The sequence below is a fragment of the Astyanax mexicanus genome, chromosome 12 (genome assembly GCF_023375975.1).
Source record: "Astyanax mexicanus isolate ESR-SI-001 chromosome 12, AstMex3_surface, whole genome shotgun sequence".
Lineage (NCBI taxonomy): Eukaryota > Metazoa > Chordata > Actinopteri > Characiformes > Acestrorhamphidae > Astyanax > Astyanax mexicanus.
The window spans coordinates 39,628,780-39,649,398 of NC_064419.1; the positions used below are offsets into that span (position 1 = coordinate 39,628,780).

Here is a 20,619-nt window from a genome sequence, read left to right on the forward strand (position 1 = left end):
CTCGACTATCTAACACACACGGTGTGTTTTACAAACACAAAACCTGATGGTTGTAAATATATACGTAAACTTCAAATAAATACACAGCTGTTTTCTAATACATTGCTCTTTACAAACAAATATAACACATTTTACAAATGCAAAAAGCAATAAACAACAAGTAGAACATGATTTTCAAACATTACCGTGTCATGATTCACGAACACGCACAGCCCATTTGTAAATCACGTGACTTTTGGCACACTTTTAGCAGTCGCAAACTCGTGTTGAGATTTTCTCACAAATACACCCCAACTCTACAAATGCATCGCTCCAGAACAGCAGGTGGCGCTGAGGGACACTTCACAAGCTGTGGCTGCACAGCAAAGCACGCCCCGCTTCCAGCGCTCCCCAGTGCATTAATTTACACTGATTAAGGTGTTTAATACATCTATAATAATCACAATAATCACATTTTATACCCGATTTATACACGGTTTGGTTTGTTACAGACAGCAGAGATGTAATTATGATATAGGACGCTGTTACACATTACAAATATGAGCTTTCATGCTGAAATACTTTATATTATGCTCTTTAACAAAGAAAGAAAAAAATATTAATTGGTGTTTAAATTAATTAGATAGATAGATAGATAGATAGATAGATAGATAGATAGATAGATAGATAGATAGATAGATAGATAGATAGATAGATAGATCTGGACAAAATAAAAGACCACTTAAAAATGGTATAAAAAAAAAAATCTATGATTTTACCAAATTGAAAACCTCTGGAATCTAATCTACAATTCTTTGCATTATTTGAGGTCTAATAGCTTTGCATATTTTTTGTTATTTCAGCCATTTCTCATTTTCTGCAATAATGCTTTTAATGACAATATGCTGAAATACTCTGTATTATGATCTATCTATCTATCTATCTATCTATCTATCTATCTATCTATCTATCTATCTATCTATCTATCTATCTATCTATCTATCTATCTATCTATCTATCTATCTATCTATCTATCTATCTATCTATCTATCTATCTATCTATCTATCTATCTATCTATCTATCTATCTATCTATCTATCTATCTATCTATCTATCTATCTATCTATCTATCTATCTATCTATCTATCTATCTATCTATCTATCTATCTATCTATCTATCTATCTATCTATCTATCTATCTATCTATCTATCTATCTATCTATCTATCTATCTATCTATCTATCTATCTATCTATCTATCTATCTATCTATCTATCTATCTATCTATCTATCTATCTATCTATCTATCTATCTATCTATCTATCTATCTATCTATCTATCTATCTATCTATCTATCTATCTATCTATCTATCTATCTATCTATCTATCTATCTATCTATCTATCTATCTATCTATCTATCTATCTATCTATCTATCTATGAAGCGGGGCGTGCTTTGCTGTGCAGCCACAGCTTGTGAAGTGTCCCTCAGCGCCACCTGCTGTTCTGGAGCGATGCATTTGTAGAGTTGGGGTGTATTTGTGAGAAAATCTCAACACGAGTTTGCGACTGCTAAAAGTGTGCCAAAAGTCACGTGATTTACAAATGGGCTGTGCGTGTTCGTGAATCATGACACGGTAATGTTTGAAAATCATGTTCTACTTGTTGTTTATTGCTTTTTGCATTTGTAAAACGTGTTATATTTGTTTGTAAAGAGCAATGTATTAGAAAACAGCTGTGTATTTGTTTGAAGTTTACATATATATTTACAACCATCAGGTTTTGTGTTTGTAAAACACACCGTGTGTGTTAGATAGTCGAGTTTTGTATTTGTAAAACGTGTTGTGTTTGTTTGCAAGTAGTATCATATTTACAGAATACGTTTTCTTTATTTGCGTAGTTTTGGCACTAATTTAGCTCCATAGACTTTCGCCTTGATCCGGCTCCATGATTGGTTAAGAGATTTCCCATTCACACGCCTGTCTCGTAATATATATATTTTTTTATGTTAATAGGAAACGGGAAATTTACGGGAAAATACTAATACGGGAGGTATGGAAGACCATTTCCGCCACCTGAAGAAAAAAAACGTCCTCAACTAAGTCATAATTATGAGATAGAAAAGTCATAATTATGGGATAGTAAGTCATAATTATGAGATAGTAAGTCATAATTATGAGATAGTAAGTCATGATTATGAGATAAAAAAGTCATAATTATGAGATAGTAAGTCATAATTATGAGATAGAAAAGTCATAATTATGGGATAGTAAGTCATAATTATGAGATAGAAAAGTCATAATTATGAGCTAGTAAGTCATAATTATGAGATAGTAAGTCATAATTAGGACGTTTTTTTTTCTTCAGGTGGCGGAAATGGGCTTCCATAGGGAGGTGTACAGGAATGAGCAATAAAATACGGTAGTTTCCCAAAACGGGAGACTTGACAGGTATGATATAGATGTATTAAACACACAAAGTGATCTATTTTAAGTGTTTATTTCATTTATTGTTAATGATTATGGTTTACAGTCAATAAAAACCCCAAAAATCAGTGTCTCAGAAAATTAGAATATTGAATATAAGAATATAAGACCAATTGGTACTTTTGTGGGCAGTGTGCCAAGTCCTGCTGGGAAATGAAAAACAGTGTTGCGCAATGTTTTCTTCGAAAGTCTTACAACACGCAAGTGTTTTCAGATAGAGTTATAGACAGTCTTCAGAGGAAGAAGTGGCAGAAGGCGGAGTTTGTGGTTGTGTTGGAGGGGATGGAAAAAAGAAGAAACCACGTTTTAGCTCTTCTTCTCTGAGATGTGCTTCACCTCTGTGATTCGTCTGATACTTTTTCACACTTTGCTCTAAGAACGTGTTTAAAGGTTTTATAGATTTTAGAAGAGCAGAAACAGGTTCAGTTTATTGCTGTTTGAGACACCGTGAGAAGATGGCAGAAGAAGCAGCACCACAAAACAACACGATGCAGAAGATGATCGACTACACAACATCTACCAGGAAGGGGGGCATTCTAATGGCTGAGATTGTAAGTATTTATTTAAAAATATCACAGATCCATCTTTATGTAAACAGATTGGCAGAACTGGGGGCAGTTTGTGGCTTTTAAATTTGTAGCAATTTAAAAAATAATAATAATGGAAAGATTTTTAACATGCACAACTTTGTTTCCAGCTTGTACATTTATCAACAATCCTGCAGTGAGTGTGTAAAGTAATATTTGCACATAATCTTTCTCATGATGCTCTGAAAAAAAGATTTTCACTCCACAAACGTCAAAACATTTTAATATATCATCTTTACTTAATGTAATTGAGTATATGCAACTCAGAAATGTTATTAAACTTTGAAAACAAATAAATACTTTAACCAAAGGAACATATTAAGTCTTTCAATTCCAGTCAAAATCAAGGCAACGTTATGCACTCGAATCATGAGTGGAAAGCCCCCTGTATTTAAAGCAATGCCATGCTTGTTCGTTCAGCGTAAATATAGTGTTTTTTCCTCTTGTGGTATGTTACACACTACTTGAAACCACACTAAATGAAACCGTTAAACCACACACACACACACACACATACGCACATACATACATACTGCTTGCGAAATAATGTTTCGAAATAATGGTTCCTGGAAGCTGTAAATAATAGAAAGTAGGTGAAGCCAAAATCTAACTGTGTAATAAATAAGGTAAGTTGCTCCAGCACATTTTATTTAAATGATTTTTTTGTAAAATTCAGGTTTTTAATAGTGCTGTCAGAACAACTATGTTGAACAATCTTTGTTTTTAGATCATTTGACAGTTGTTTTGATGAGCCCATGATGCCACTCTTCAGAGGAGATTCAAATAGGAGAACAACTTGCAATTGGCCACCTTAAATACCTTTTCTCATGATTGGATACACCTGGCTATGAAGTTTAATGAGGTTACCAAACAGTAAAAAGTAGTTAGGAGTATAGTTAAGGGTGCCCATACTTTTGCACCGGTAAATTTTTGGTTTAATGCATTTTCTGTAATAAACAATAAACCTAATTTCAATCCTAAAATATTACTGTGTCCACCAGTTATTAGATATATCAAACTGAAATGGCTGTTGCAAACACCCAAATATGTAGAACTAAAAATGATTAAGATTAATAGGGGTGCCCAAACTTTTTCTGTATATATATATATATATATATATATATATATATATATATATATATATGGCTGTTGAGATATAAGGCATATAGTCATATACTGTATGATAGAGAAAGTTGATCTTGCATGCAGAGGCCTGGAACTGTTATAGTTACAATTTTGGATGTCTTTTTCCAATGTCTTTCATTGGACAATAACAATAAAAAGTTTATTATCTTCCTTTCACCCTGTTTTTCAATGATCAGGACCCCACAGGAAAGCCCACCACAGAACAGGTTGGGGGGGTGATTCACTCTCAGAACTGCAGTGATATTGGCATGTTGTTAGTAGTGAGTTAGTGAGTGTTGTGCCAGTAAGAGAGGATCAGACACAGCAGTGGTGCTGGAGTTTTTAAACACCCCAGTGCCACTGCTGGACTAAGAACAACATACATTACCACACACACCACCACCATATATATAAAAGAAGAAGCAGGTGCCTTGACCTGTTTGAGGAAGCTGTGTAGATGTTATCAGAACTACACTGTGTGGCTTCTTGGTTTCAAACTAAGATTAGGGAGTAAAAGGGTCAAAATGTCAGAAAAGCTTAATACCAAATTGGATTAACGTTACATGAACATTAAAAATATTAATGAAATAAACTGTCTATTTTAACAAGAAGCTACTTTAAAGCATAGAATTTATTCCCACTTAATGTACAGTTGTGTTTGTATTCTTCTCTGAAGACAATGTAAGGTTCAGGAGAGTGCAAGCTGTGACTCTAACAGATCCAAAAATTAAGGTCATGTTGTAAAAAGCAAGTAAAAAATATGATACAGACCACAGAAAAGATAGATCCGGTTTCCTAAGATATCACTACTCTTCCCCCCAACCTCAGGCCTTTTATCTTTCCTCAAACAAGAGAACTACCTGAATCACCAAAAGCCTTACCACCAGGGTTGCCAGATTCAACAAAAATATTAAGCCCAAAGTCAGCCTTAAACCCACCTATCAGACGCTTAAAGTAGCTCAAAGTATTTGTCACAATTTGAAACAAATGGCAAAACAAGTATAAGTGTATGACTTAGTATTTTATTAGTAATGGATTTATTGTCAGTATTGCTATTTATGTTAATCATTAATAATATTGTAATATTAGTGTTTTATTAGTTGTTTTTATAACAGTTTTACATCCCAGTCAAAAACATTTAATAGTAACACAATTAGCAAAAAAAAGTTTGTTCTTGCCCCTCCTGAACTCTCTTTTCTCCTCTTTAACATTATTTTTTTATCGCTTTGTGATTTCTGTCTACATAGTGATTTCTCACTCTCTCTCTGTATCTCTCTCTCTCTCTCTCTCTCTCTCTCTCTCTTTCTCTCTCCCTTTCTCACTATTTCTGACTGCTGATTGATTTTAGTGTACCCCTTTAGTGTACACTTGGCAACACCCACATTTTTGTTTTTTTGGCAGCAATTTGTTAAATGTAGCCAAAAAGGGAAGTTTCTGAACTTTCTTTTTGCACTTTTTTCGTATTTCACTGCTGTAGATAACATGTACTTACTTGTAAATAATATCCATAACACATTATGGACTGTTTTCATGTATATATTTCCATCCTGGATGTAAATTTAACACCAATTTAATATTTATATTTAGTTTTAGTTTATTACTTTAGTTTATAGTTTAGTTTAGTTTATTTCTTTCTTTATTGTATATTTTCTGCTTTATCTTTATGCGGTATACTTGGCGAGGAGCAAAGAAAGAATTTCATTGTACGAGGAAACTTGTTTCTTACTGTGCACATGACAATAAACTCTATGAATCTTGAATCTTAAAAAAAAAAACGCACCCCGCCATCTCTCTGAATCTCAAAGCTTATTTTATAATAGTTTCCTGCAGAAATTGTCTTTACTTTTCTTTTTAATATTGGGTAATTGGCCTTCACCGCAGAGCAGCTGTTATTTGGTGGTGGGTCATTCTTAGCACTGCAGTGTGCTGGTAAGAGTGGATCAGACACAGCAGTGCTGCTGGAGTTTTTAAACACTGTGTTCACTCACTGTCCTCCACTCTATTACACACTCATACCTAGCACAGGATCCCATCTGATGCTGCACAGTTTGTGTTGGTCAATCTTTGTCCAACAGAGACACTGAGGTGTTTTAAAATCCTTTCTTCTCCTTTATTGCTTTTTCTGTGACTCTATTATCTTTATCCTATTGCTTTTGGTGTGTAGGTGCTGTCCATCATCGTGGTTATATGTTTTGCTGTATCAGTGTTTGGATACTATATCTTGGCTGGCGTGTGGGAGTTGATCTCCACCATCATCATCTTCATCATTTTTTCCCTGGAGCTGCAGACTACTTTCAGATTCATAAACTTTCAATGGACGGTAAAACACGACCTTCAAATACACACTTACACTCCAGATCTGACACTAAATACACACTTCAATGCATGGTCAGTGCATTTATGTTTTTTTCTGTTATATAGGATTTCTTTAGAGCAATCAGCAGCTGCCTGCTGTTCTTCATCGTCTCGATCATATGTGTGGCCAGTAAATGGTCAGACACTCCACAGATTGTTGGAGGGGTGAGTGTGTGTCTGCACGTGTTCCTGTGATTATTATACCTGCAAGACGTTTATGAGTTCTGTATTTAATCTGACCAGGGTGAAATATTTGGTTTGTTAGTGGAGAGTTGCACCCAATAATCGGCCTCACTCCAATTTAACCATAAACTCACTAACAATTTCACTCACAAAAACACCTTACAATTTATAGGTGCAGGTAACACTTGATCAAACCATTATATACTGCTATTCTATGACTTTTGGTATGTCAGTGTAATTTGTTAGATTTTTTTTATCTATTTTTAATGGATCTTTTGTTGTGTATGCTAAATTCCTCGTCCTGTAATTGTGTAAATGTTCTGAATCGTCTGCATCTCTCAGGTCTTTGGTTTCCTGGCATCACTGCTCTATGGCCACGATACTTACCTCATCCTCACAGAAATTAGAGCGAGTAAAGACAGTGCGCCAGTCATGAGTAAGTACTTTTTCATTTTGCTCAGTAAAATTGATCACATCTTCCCAAGCTTTCTATTGATGTCTTTCAAGGCACCAAATGACTGATTACCATCCAAAATGTAAACTAGGCAAGGCAAGGCAATATTATTCATATAATACCTTTCATACACTACGGTCATTTAAAGTGCTTTCCAAAAAATGGAAATAAAACTAAAATAAGAGTAAAACAAAGAGAAGTAAAATTAAAACCATAAAAAGAACAACAATGAATTGAAAATAAAAATAAAATAAGAATAAAGCATGAATAAAACATGATACAAAAGTGCCGTTACAGAATAAAAGTGGGCTGAGCTGCAGTGTTTTAAGCTGAGCTGAAGGCATGATCAAACATGATACAAAAGTGCCGTTACAGAATAAAAGTGGGCTGAGCTGCAGTGTTTTAAGCTGAGCTGAAGGCATGATCAAACATGTAGGCCTTTAAACTACACTGACTATATTTTTGCTGTAAATACTGCACCCTGATGTATGAAACTGTAAATAGAAATGTATGCTGGGAGATCAGCCGCTTAGTGAGGGAAAACTGGAAAACTGTTTTGTCTTACTTTTTGCATCCTGTGTTATTTTTGTTCATAAAAAGCTCATCTTTTGAAGCTGTTTTTCATATTATTTCCACATATTTCATACTCCTTTTCCTTTCTTTGGTGGTCATGTGTTCCCCAACCTGTGTAGTCTTGCCCACCAGTGCTCCATTTCCTTGGATTGCGCAGGCGCCAGCATGACGCAAATCTTTCGCGTGCCGTGCAAACAACCGTACTGTTTATAAGAGCTGCACAGAACTATTTACTCCACAGTGAGAAAAGCTTCATTCTGTCCCAGAATGGGGCTTTTATTGCAGATAAAAAAACTAGAATTACTGATATCCAATATCAGTCCACGGATTTACTAAAGCATATTCATAGTTTGTCTATATAACAAGCATTTAGAAACTCAGTAATATAAATAATAAATGTGTAATATAAATTATATTTATATCTATACATTATAATTCTCATAGTCTATCTTACTTCTATTTACTACTATCTTACTATCTACAATGTATTATCACTGTTAGTAGTAGGATTATATTTGCATAATAAGAGGTTACTTTGACCCTGTTCTAATTCAATCAGCTCTGCACTTTTAAATTAAGCGGAGCAACTTCTCAAAACATTACAGCACGGTATTTTGGGTCGCGTTTGTTTTACGTCATCGTTAGGATAGTTGTATAAAAATGTTATTTTCTAAAGCTATGAACAGATTATTAATCTTATGGATCAAATGGCAGAAAATCCGTTCTTTGTCAAAAAAGAACATGGTCCGTGTCATAATCGAAAACGGCTTGGAAATACATTTATTATTGGTTCAAAGACACCCCGAAATGAATGGAAGTGAATGGACAGCTTCGCTCAAATGGTCCTCTCATCCCTCAGCAGCACACTTCCGGTGGCACGTTTTGGAAGGGAAAAGCTGGGGGCCTGCCTTAAATAGGCCACCACAGGTCTACCCAATCCAGCCAAAATCAAGTATTTCCTCTGCAGGGGAATACACTAATAAATTAACAAAATAACAATATTATAAATTATCAAATAATTATAGAATGGAAAAACTAAATATTTAAAATAGTCACTGTACACACCATAAGCCACAACCCCAGAAAATAAACATGGACACAAATAAATTTATAAACCCCATATAACTCATATAACCCATATAACTCCCCTCTAATGGTATGGCCCAAAATGGGGCCTAATGAGTGCCTCGTTTTGCTAAGGCACTATTTAAGGGCAGCTAAAACAGAGATTGAGCCCTTTGCCAGACCAGGAAGGATACACAGGAGCACAAGTGAGCATGTAAGTGAAGTAAAAATATTGTATCTAAAAGAAAATATATAGCCCAGTAGCATACTTAAACTGTGAAAATGAGATAAATGTTCCAGGCTAGCAAAATGTTTAACTTCTAAAGGGGGGGATTAGTATTAACTGAAAAAAATGCTGGGTAAATTTGTAAGAACTGAACTAGTAGAGCAGGGACAGAACAGGACTGCGAACTAATTTGTTGGTTTTGTCGTATTGGCAATATGAGCAAGTTTCCTTTTTTTTTTTAACTGCAAAGTGTAATTAATGCTGGCTTAGGACAGCAATGAAGTATGTAACTATGTGCTGAATTATTTTTTCCACAATATTAATGAACTGCAAATAAATAAAGTTGTGTAAATTGTTGCTTTACATTTACTGAGTAGATTTTAAAGTTGTTTTGTAACAGATAGCATTCTTAAAACAGTAAATAACAGTGTATTATACAGTAGATGGACCAGTTAATTATTAACTTGTGTTTAATGTTAATTAATTAATTATTAACAGCTTCTGCTGTGTAATTTTACTACAATAGACAGCCTTACCATGTCTCTTGGCTCCTGTTTTAATTAACCTTTCCTGAAACATGATATCTCTCTGAAAGAAAAAAAGATACGACTCACCTGGCCCACATTGAACCATTTGTGCCCCCATTTTTGCAATATCATGCATTTTGTCATTGCAACGGAAGGGTATAATGTTCTGACAAAGATCGAACAGCACTAAAAGTTCAGTTAAATAAAGTTTTACTTTGGTATATTTTATTTAGGGCACTACAAAAATGATCTGTTTTAAAGTATATACAGCAATGACATTTTTAAATTGGCACCTTGTGGTAGAATTCCAACCACAGATACAAACTCTAATTGTGATATAATACAGGAAATGGACAAATCCTGCACCTAACAGCTGGGGTTATGCATAGGACTCAGCCAGGATCTACTACTCACTCAACTAACAATAATAGCCAAAACCACCACAATCTGATACTGGCTCGACAAGGATCCAAAAGCACAGCCTAACACTATGTTCATGGTCCATTGCCTCAACTGCCAAGTATCCAGACCTACCAAAAAATAACCTATGAACAAACAGTATCACTCCTTAATCTATGCTCACTTCCTTAACCTATGGCAACAACACACTAACCACAGCACCCTACCTAAGCACAATCGCACACAATAAATGACATTAGTTGTGTGAGCAGAACACCGCAACCACTACCATCTGATACTGGCTCAACAAGAATCCAGAAGCATAGCGAACTATGTTCATGGTCCGTGCCTCAACTGCCAAGTACTCAGACGTCTGCAAAAACTCATGAGACAAATTACTACAAGAACAGCAGAACCACACCAATCCCCTTCATCCAAACTCTAAACACAAATAATAGTAGTTTGTGCATGTTGTATAATGTTACATAATTACATTAATCAAACCCTCTGAATCTTCACAAAAAATGCAATGTTGAATTTATACAAGATGTTTAGCTTCAAAACTTTCACTAAACACAATCAACATGTGTGAAGAGTTTCACGGAGAAGAAATTAAATGCGCACTACTGAAAGATACAGCACCCCCATGTGAAAGTTTCATAATTAAAGTAACTAACAGCCAGGTTGACTGCGTGGTCACAGTATTATAGGCCATATGAGCCATTACCATTTTCTTTAAGAAAATGGTTAAAGAGATTTACTTAGGAAAAGTAACCGGTTTAGTACTTATTATTATTATTATTATTATAATATTATTATTATAATATTATTATTATTACCATAATTGTTTGATAAATTGGTAGAGATGGCACAGCTAGATTAGGTTTATTTCAAAATTAATTTAGTAAGATATTTAAATTAAAGTCATTTAAATGTGCTCTACCAAACAGTTGAGTAAAAGTTGATAGAATCATTTATAGTCTTAAAATATACTTTTTAATAAATCACATCATAGATGGGAACTATCTTCATATTAAAGTGTTATGAAAAGAAGCAGAAATATTACTTATCTGATACTCCAATGTGAAATGATCTCATGTAAAATAAATATTTAATCATTTGTATATCTTGGCTTTTGTTCTCCTGTCTCCCAATAGTTGCATCTATCTGAGTTCCTTACCCAAACTGAATCAGCAGTGCAGCAGAAATGAGGATGGTATAGTTTTTGTGTGATGAGCAACGGAACAGCAGAACAGCATCAAATGCTCTTCACAAAAAAACCCACAACATCTTTAAAGTGTCTTGTTTTTTTGTATTAAAGTAATGCTTTTGTATTTTAAAATAAAGTAAATTTACTTTGACATGCCTAATATCATTGGACTAGTGCCCTGTCCCATAACTTTTGTCATGTCCTATGGAAGCTAAAAAAACTCTGCACTGACCTGTAGTACATATGTGGTCTATTATTTATTTATTTATTTATTTATTTTTTTGCGGTGACAGGTCTGGTCTAGTACCACCCACTGCACTACTCAATGTTGGTGGTGATACCTTATGTCTTTTTCCTGTCCAGTTTCCAACCTCACTTACAAGATAATACCTCACCACTTATACAGGTATGACCGTTTCCAGTCCACTCCCCGAAGTATGTCTCGTCATTGTATTTCTCACGAGGTGTTTTTGCCATATTGCTGGTGATATATGGATGTTCTGAACCTCAGTCATGTGTTGTTTTTTTTATTAAGGGATAAAATTAATGTTAATGATGAGAATTATATTTTTAATTTGTCTTTTTAATAGAAACAAGTCATCACAAAAAAACACTGCCATTGTAAGACAATTCACAGACATACAGAAAGTAAAAAAGGTTAACGGACAGTCTGTTTTAGACACATGTGCCTGGAACATTTCTTAACAATTACACATTTCACATATAACTAGCAACATACACCCTCATACAGTTTTGATACAAAGTACAAAAAATATAAACATAAGAAAAACACATTCAACTTTTACCTCAGAATAGTTTGGCATAATTTCTGTAAACTTTTAGGACTTTAAGGAGTCTTGAATTAGACGCATTGCTTGTCGCATTAGATTAATTTCTAGGCTTGTCAATAAATCAGTCATTCTAAGGTAATGTTCTTCACATTATGGAGCTTGTCCAAATCCATGATCATCTCTTAACTGTGTGGAGTCTGTAAACTGGTCTCCTCTTGGATAGACTGGCTCAGCTGTGTGAGGTTCTACCCATGGTTGAGTCGTTGTCGAGAAGTGGTCATCTGACGACTGTGCGAGGCCTGAGGAACCAGTGCAGTTTTTGAGTCCGTTTTTAAGCTCCGATATCTGAAGGGAATGGTTGATGAGGGTGGTGTTGACCTGAGACAAGTACCCATCGGATTGTTTGTCGAGTTCTCCTCGGATAAGCTCCAAATCTTCAGCCAACCTTGCCAAGCCACCACACTGACCTTCCACACGGGATACTCGCCCCCCAACCTCGGTCACCTCTTTCTGGACACCAAGGGCAGTGGAGCGACAGCCCTGGAGCTCTGCAGCCAACCTCCGGCGCAGATCCTGCAGCTCACCCTTCAAACGGGTCAGTCGTCTTTCTCCCGTGCCCAACATGGAGGCTTGGCGTCCAACCAGCTGCACCACACCTTTAACTTGTTGTGCTAGCCTCTCCTCGCGGTCCTGCCAAGTGAGGTTGGCATGCTCCATCTCTTGCATTACTTGTCCGAATGTGTCCTTCAGCCCACAAAGCGTGCGGTTGACAGAATGGACATTTACCTTTAGCAGAGTCAACTCGCCCTCAATACCCGTCTCTTCCTTTTTCTCTGATAAGTGAACAAGCAGAGAGTTCAGAGTGGCATTCAGCCGGTCCATACGTTCTGTCTGTGCGTCGAGGTGTCCGTTAAGGTTTTGATGGTCACCCTTAAGTTCTACTTCTGGAGTCTGCAGTGGAGCGACAAACCCTGTTAGAACTGGTTGTGGGGCACAAGAAGAAGTACAAAGAAGCTCCAATAAGCTGAGCTGCTTTTGAAAGCGGTCTACGTCCACCTCCACCCTCTTCCTGAGGGATTCGACCTCTGTTTCTAAAGTGGGCACTGCCTGGCCTTCCAACAGAGCTGGAGCTGTGGCATTGCCAAGCTCTTCCACTGCTGCAAAGAGGCGATTTTCAAGAGCCTTCATCTTTGCCTCCAGACAAGCCTCAAGCTTAACCGATGTTTCACTGCCAACGTCTCCCAGTTGCATCTCTGCTTTGTTCAACTTGTCTTCCACGTAGCCCAGTCTACCCTCAATCATGCCCTCCACATGGTCCTTGTGGCTTCCTAGTTCAGCTCTAAGGTGTAACTGGGACTGGTTCAAACCATCCATTGAGTCCTCAACCAGAACCAGCCTTTCGGTCAAGCCTGACACTGCACTGCAGCAGACTTCCTGGTTCCCAGGTTCAAATCCTTGCAGTTGTCCATTGAACCTCATAAACTCCTTCCTCAAATCTGCAAAACTGCTATTCAGGACCTGCTGCAGGTGCTCTTGTCCCTCCATTAGTTCCTTCTTGCACTGCAGGCTCACTTCTGTAGCGCGACCCATTAAACGGTCCTCCACACTCTCTACACGCCTCTCAAAGCCCTCAAGGATGGCTACTCTTGTCTCGCCAAGTTTTGCCTCCACGAGTGTCTCTAGGGGTTGTTGAGCACCTGTCAGATTCGCAGCCCCACCAGTTAGTCTCTGCAGGGTTCCATTGTGCCTTAGGACTGTTCCTCTCAACTCTGCCAGTTCTGTGGTCTTAGACAGTAGCTCAGTACGCAGCTCCTCCACTTTCTCAGCCAGCTCACCCAGCTTAGGAAACTGCCCCACCATTTCCATGCCCTCAATATCGGGTGCTGCACCAGGCAAGTCCCCGAAAGCAACAGTAGAGTGTTGAGCTGTAGCTGGGGCTGGAGCTGCAGACAGGAGGGCAGACAGCATGCGATTGGCATCCTCGCGGAGTGAGGTGCGCAAGTGGTCCTCCAAGCCAGTCACTTTCCCGCGCAGAGTTTCCAGACCAAGCGAGAGTCGCTGCACATCCTCTTCCATCCGGTTTAAGCGATCAGCTGCGGCACTGTCTTCTTCAGAACCTGTGGTGAGATTGGCAAAAATGTCAAGATGATGTAAAACGTTGACCCGCTACTGTTAAATGTTCCTTAAGTAACTTTTAGGGGTTCTTCAATTTAAAACTGTCTAGATGCTTTTAGGATGTTTCTTGGAGAACCTTAACCTTTCTTGAAAGTTCCTTAAGGTGTTCCTCTACAGTTTCAAGTTAAAAAATCCCCTAAAGGTTCTTCAAGGAACTTTTAACAGTGGGATAAGTATATCAGTCAGTGGATTAATATCAGCAATTGCAACTGAATTCCAGTAATTTTATTTTTTAACAGCAAAGCATATACATTTATGGATAACATACAAGCTGAGCTGTTATCAAAATACTGTCCTTTTTCACCCTCCTAAAATGATATTTAATTCTTGACAACTGTTTGTAATCTATCACTGTCATGCATCCATCCATCCTCCGTTAAGCTGCACAACAGGGTAGACAATAACAGGATGGAGACGTTTAGCAAAGTCTGACTTTTGATCAAAAAACGTGGTTGACCCAAAATGACAAACATTGCTTAACTGCTGCTCATGGTGACCTTGCTCTCTACTAAAAGATACATTTAGATTGTCTAAAATTATTTTAATTATCTCTATTTATGTAGACATTATTAGAAAGTGGAATTAATATTAATAATTTCTGAACATGCAGCAAGTGCTTCAGTGCCTTAAAAATAAAATATGAAGGTGATGATATCCTTGAGGTGGAAGATTACAGGGAATTCTAAATTGACATTTGAATTCAATTGTGAAATAAATATGTGGCAAATATGTTATTGTTCTTGTTTTTTTATTGTGTTATGTAAAACCATATAAAGAATAATATGGCAAAACATACATATGTGACCAAAAACCTTTCCTCACGTCAAATAAAACTTTTGTTGTGTAAAATATATAAAAATACTTTAAAATGAAGATTAACATAATTAAATATATAGCCTCTACATTTGTAATAATGTGTTCATTCAGAAAAATCTGAAATCAGAGAAAAATGTATTTTTACATAATGTTTGCATAAAAATTAAAACACATATTTCAATATTTTTATGTGTAATATGTAATGCAATTAAGCAAGCTTGCATAAAGGAGGGTTTTGATAAGCCTTACCAGGGTTTGTCTCACTGTCACCAGAGGGCGCCTGTGCCTCAGGAACCGGCTCTGCCTCTGGATGTTGAACAGTTGAACTCTGGTGATCTGGAATAGATGGGTCCTGGTAGTTTGTTATTGGCTCATGATCATCTGGAATGGGATCAGGTGCGGGATCTTGATCGTCAGTTAGAGGAATGTGCTGTTCTGGAAATGTGTCAATATGACCCATCTCAGGTTCCTGGAGATCAGGATCGGACTCAAATGGGGTTTCTGGATAGGAAGGTGCCATATTATAGCCAGGGTAGCCACCACCCATTGCACCAGTTGGGGTATGGGGTTGTTCCCAGGGGTTTCCTTTGTAGCTTGGTTGGTGCACCGGGCCTTTATAGGAAGGCATTGGGCCTTTATACGGAATGGATGGACCCTTATAAGAGGGCGTATATCCTTTGTAAGCAGGCCTTGGGCCCTTGAAAGGAGGCATCGGCCCTTTCATAGACGGCTGAGGACCTTTACTAGAGGGCATGGGACTTTTTTGGGAGGGCATAGAACCTTTAAATGGGGGCATTGATTTCATTCCATAAGCTGCAGGTCCAGCATTACAGCCAACACCGGTGAATCCAGGACAACAGCGCCACTCTAACTCAGTCATGGTCTTGTGGATCACTTTATACATTGGCTTGTAGAACATCCGATACCTAAAAGTGGAAATAACACAATTCATAGGTAAATATCTTAAAAATGTATTGAATTTACAGATTTAATTGCAGCATACCCTGGTGAAAAAAGTGTACTCAGTTGTACTTTAAACATAATAAGAAATGTCTACGTATGCTGTAAATATATAACAGATTTATGTACTTACTTAAAATATATTAAAAGTACATTAATATAATGCTTTCATCAAATGTTTGAAAGCAAACTTTGATCATACTTTTTAAAAAGTACAATATAGTGTATTTAAAAAATATACACTACTATGAAGTACACTTTTAGTTTAATGCAGTCCAATATACTTCGTACATACTTATTTCCAAATATACTTTTGTACATTTTTATCAAAATGTGTTAAAAACTGCTGTTACAGTAGTACAATGTACTTAAAGTACAATGTATCATGTAACTATCATGTAAGAAAGTAAATTAAATTCTAAAGTAAATTTTAACATGCTAAGAAATTGTAGTATTTAGTTTTAATATATTAAAATATATATTTTATACCCAATGAAGTGTACTAGAAGTGTGCTACTTACAAAAGACAGGAATGAAAAGCATATTTGTACTCTATTGTAAATATATTTAACATCAATTCTTAGTACATTCCTAGTATACTCCGTGTATAATAGTGATACAGTTGTAATACTCATTAAATGTATTATAATTTTACTGTAAGCATATTTAAAATATGGTGTTACATACATGAAGTAGTATGTTTTAATATTACTTAAGTATATTTAAAATAGTTCCATTTTAGTACAGTTAAGTTCACTTATCACAATTTAAGTAAGATTTTTGTACTATTTTATACAATTAAAATATAATAAGTACTTTAATCTACTTTTTAGACTAGGGTTGTAATCCCCACTCTGTATTTTACTCAATTAATATAGGAAAAAAAAACAAGTATTAGTTGAACTTACTTTAGTTTTGGACATTTCTTGCTCCATGTACACTTGTTATACTCCGCCTTCACAAAAGGAGCCACTCCATCCTGAATAGTGTAGGACACACTCTTCTCTACTACATACGCACAGTGGTTTCTAAGAAACAAGATAAAGAAAAAGTAGGAAAGAAAGGAAAAACATTTATTTGGAAATTAAGAATTATCACTTCTGTGCTTCCCAATACATAAATATTTCAGTGACCATATTTCAGTGACCACTGTTCAGTGGCTTTTCTTAAAAGAACTCGTCAGATTTTTACATCAATTTCTATTTAAATTTTTTGTTGAAGCACCAATCCTTAGTAAATATGTTTTTATTTTAAATTAAAAGCAATAGTATTTCTAACTTGGGAAAGGACAAAATATTCTAATGAATGATATCAGTGAGGTGTGGCTATTCCTGAGGTACCTAATATATTCATTGTAAAAACAGGGTGGTCTGGTAGGTTTTCTTTAAAAAGAAGCTTCAGAATCTTGCATCAGCTTACGTTGAGCTTATGTTGAAAATGGTGTTACATTAATAATAATAAAAAACACTTTTGTATATATTGACAGTGACAGTATATATTGCATACTGACAGTGACAGTATGCAGCTACATTTTATTTATGCCTCTTATAATATCTCTTAACAAGAACACATAAAAGAGAACACATCACCTATCTTGGCTTCCTTTAATAAAATTGGCATTTACATTATTGGTTAAGACCTACAGTAAGACAGAAATGACGAAAGTAGTTATTTAATTCTCTTTGTTTCTTAATTTCCTCTTGTTCTACTGATTAAAAAGTAACAGTAAACTTCTACTGATTTGATTTATCCAATCTGAAACGGGACCACACCACAATGTACGTTTTAAAAGTACTCTTTCACATTCTTTTCAACAGAAAGGCCTCTAAATCCTCAAATCCTACATCCTTTCAGATTATCACTATAATACAATATACCGTAAAAAACACTGCTGATACTCACTTGTGTCTTGCAGTGGGTTTCCCAGAGCTATAGTGAGGGCTGGGCCCGGACTTGTAAAGGCTGAAACGGTTGGGATTGGGATTGTAAGAGCCAAAAGCGTTAGCTGCAGCCACAGCAGCACTCAGGAACAGGAGTGGGCTGAGGAAATCTGACCACAGCATCTTCACTGATGTCAGGTGCTCATCCAAAGCCCAAAAAAGAGAAAAAATGAACAGAACCTGCTTTTTTGAGCAAAAATCAGTTCAAAAGTTAAAAAAATACAAAAATAATCAAAAACTGCAGTCAGCAGCACTTAGAGAAAAAGTCTTTAAAGCCAACTCCACCCATCACACATTCCTGTTAGTCTGCCCTGGTAAAAAAAAGAGAAAATAGAATAGTAAAAAAACTGGAATAAAAAAAAGGACTGAAGAAAGACAGAAGCGGTGCAGGCTGAAGTGTGTTAAGTGTCCTCTTGTTGTGGTGATGTTCTGCAGGTTCCTGAGGTCTGACCACTGGTGCCCACAGCCACTTAATAAAGCCCTGAGTGACCCTATTTACATAGACCCCGCCCCTCAGCCACTAAATGGACAGAAGTGTGGCAGTATTGAATCTGGCTCTGTTAGCACAGTGACTGTGTCAGGCTCAGTGAGTTGGGAAATTGCTGTGATTTAGATGAAAGATGGGATAAAAAGAGCCTGAAGGATTTATATCAATCTTTCTCATTTAATTGAAAGATTAGATTGCAAGCTTAGACCTGACAGTTGTAGACAGTTGTAGCAGAATATGAATATACAGTATTAAGTAGTGCACAATTAGACTGCATGTTTAATTTAGACCTAATTCATAAACACTGACTATATAATAATTAATTATATGTCATTAAATGTTAGAATTACCATATAATTCTTAAATGATTACTATGTACAAGAGTTTCTATTGATCCATTTATCCATGAATAAGAGTAATGCCTGTATTCAAATTGTGGAAAATCTATCTTTCTAAAATCTAAATCTATCTGAAATGTAAAATCTATTAGATTTCAGGAAACATGGTTCCTCTGTTAAATTGTGTTAAGCAGTGAGCTATGAGTGAGCTATAAATACAACAATAAATAAGTAGTATAGAAATAATAAATAAGTAGTGTTTTTCACATGGTAAAAGTAAACGATAACGTACCACATTAGTTATATAGTAATATTGTATATTGTAATATTGTAACTGTAATTGTAACTTAAATTTATCATTGCTCAGACTTTTGTTGAGCATTTGTGCTTAATCAACCTAATAAAAATAGTAATTTAAACTTTGTTTAGATGGATTATTTACAATGTGTGCAATGTAGTTCTGAAAAAAATAATATGCAAGGATTATTTATAAGCTTTGCATTCCAGAAGAATTGCACTTAGCAGGGTACAATCTAGTGCAAGTAACAGCACTAGTCAAAAGTCTGGACACACCTTAAATTCATTGTTTTATTATATGATTTTTAATCACAGTTTTCATGCATGTTAGCATGTTCTGTTGTTCATGTTATGCCACTCCTGGTCAAAAATTCAAGCAGTTCAGCTTGGTTTGATGGCTTGTGATCATCCAGGTTTTTTTTTTTTATTTGGTAAAATCAAAGAAACTTATGATTTATTAGGTTTTCTCTAATGTTTTCCAGAGTCGTGTATATAGTGTATATCTTCGCTGTCCAATAAAAAAAAAACAGTATCTCCATATTTGTCGATTTTTAGTTTTCTTTCATAATTTGCACACGCGAACTGTCCTTTACACTTTGTCAAACTTTCTTGATGAATAAAGCAATAAAAATATTCCAAAATGACCTGAAATAAACTCTTTTTACATTGACTTCCATTGAAGGTTTTATTTCTCTTCTTTAAAGTTGTTGTTTTGGAGAAAGATGTTTTTTTTCATTGGACAGCGCTGATATATTATACTGTATATATTATACAATTAAATAGACTGTTACTATCAGGGTCAGAAGGGTCAGTATGGCCTTTATCATCACAGCAAACTGAACATGTGGACCTGCAGCCTCACACAACAACCACACTGACACTAATGTGAGGAATAAACACACTTTAACTTAGATAAACACAGCAACTTCTAATGTAAATAACGACAATTACCTGATAGGACCAAAATAGCCATAATGAGAAAAAGACCCGCCCACACTGGAGAGAAGGGTTTACCGGATATAAGATAAAGGAAGTAGTTAATTCTGTTTAATGCATTATTATAATGCGGAGATGAATGTGTTAGTTGTGACTGATTACAGGTCAGTGCAGCATGTGGTTTTAGATCAGTACTCAGAGTTATGGTTTGTGGTCTTGTGGCTGTAACCTAGTTTTAAACACTATAAGACCACATCTGGGAAAAAGTGTGAAAAAAACAAAACACACACTTTAGACTAGAGTAAATCCCCCCCACACACACACACTCTCACACACTTACCCTCTCACACAGTAGACAAACGCCCACCCCGCCTCAGCCCTTAAACACAACACATGTCTTTGTTTAGTTGCGGTGGCTCATAAGGCCACAGTGTTTACCTTGTTTCCCAAAAAGCTGCCCTGTTTTGAAGCAACGACTCGAAGTTCTCTCCAGCCAAACCTCCACAAACTCCTTTCTGCAGCTTCAATAAATCAAAATGCAGTTAGTTTAATCCAGAACTAAAAATAAAAGTCTTTTGAAAATGGAGAAATACAAACGGGGCAACACAGAGATCACTTTTTCACAAATGTAAACTGTGTTTTTAACAAAACAATGTGCACAGAACATTAGAACATTTATGAAGTGAAACACAGACATGATTTTAAATAGACC

General features: G+C 36.0%; 2 protein-coding genes across 3 annotated transcripts; one reads left to right on the plus strand and one right to left on the minus strand.

The window, feature by feature from the left end:
- The first annotated feature begins 2,575 nt into the window (after nucleotides 1-2,575).
- On the plus strand, nucleotides 2,576-11,318 carry plp2a (proteolipid protein 2a). 2 transcript variants are annotated; one of them, XM_007231892.4, is made up of 5 exons: nucleotides 2,583-3,014; nucleotides 6,340-6,495; nucleotides 6,597-6,695; nucleotides 7,056-7,149; nucleotides 11,115-11,318. In XM_007231892.4, exons 1-5 carry the CDS (start codon nucleotides 2,919-2,921, stop codon nucleotides 11,126-11,128), a joined length of 459 nt encoding a protein of 152 aa, XP_007231954.3. In that variant the 5' UTR covers nucleotides 2,583-2,918; the 3' UTR covers nucleotides 11,129-11,318. The 2 variants fall into 2 exon arrangements, with proteins under 2 accessions (XP_049342064.1, XP_007231954.3); XM_049486107.1 differs by lacking the exon at nucleotides 6,597-6,695 and having other exon boundaries at nucleotides 2,576-3,014.
- A 411-nt stretch (nucleotides 11,319-11,729) lies between these two features.
- On the minus strand, nucleotides 11,730-18,471 carry emilin3a (elastin microfibril interfacer 3a). Its single transcript, XM_007231965.4, has 4 exons — nucleotides 17,812-18,471; nucleotides 16,818-16,937; nucleotides 15,199-15,875; nucleotides 11,730-14,075 (listed from the first exon to the last, which is right to left on the minus strand). The coding sequence occupies exons 1-4, from the start codon at nucleotides 17,970-17,972 to the stop codon at nucleotides 12,109-12,111; spliced, it is 2,925 nt and encodes a 974-aa protein (XP_007232027.3). The 5' UTR covers nucleotides 17,973-18,471; the 3' UTR covers nucleotides 11,730-12,108.
- Nucleotides 18,472-20,619: the final 2,148 nt, after the last annotated feature.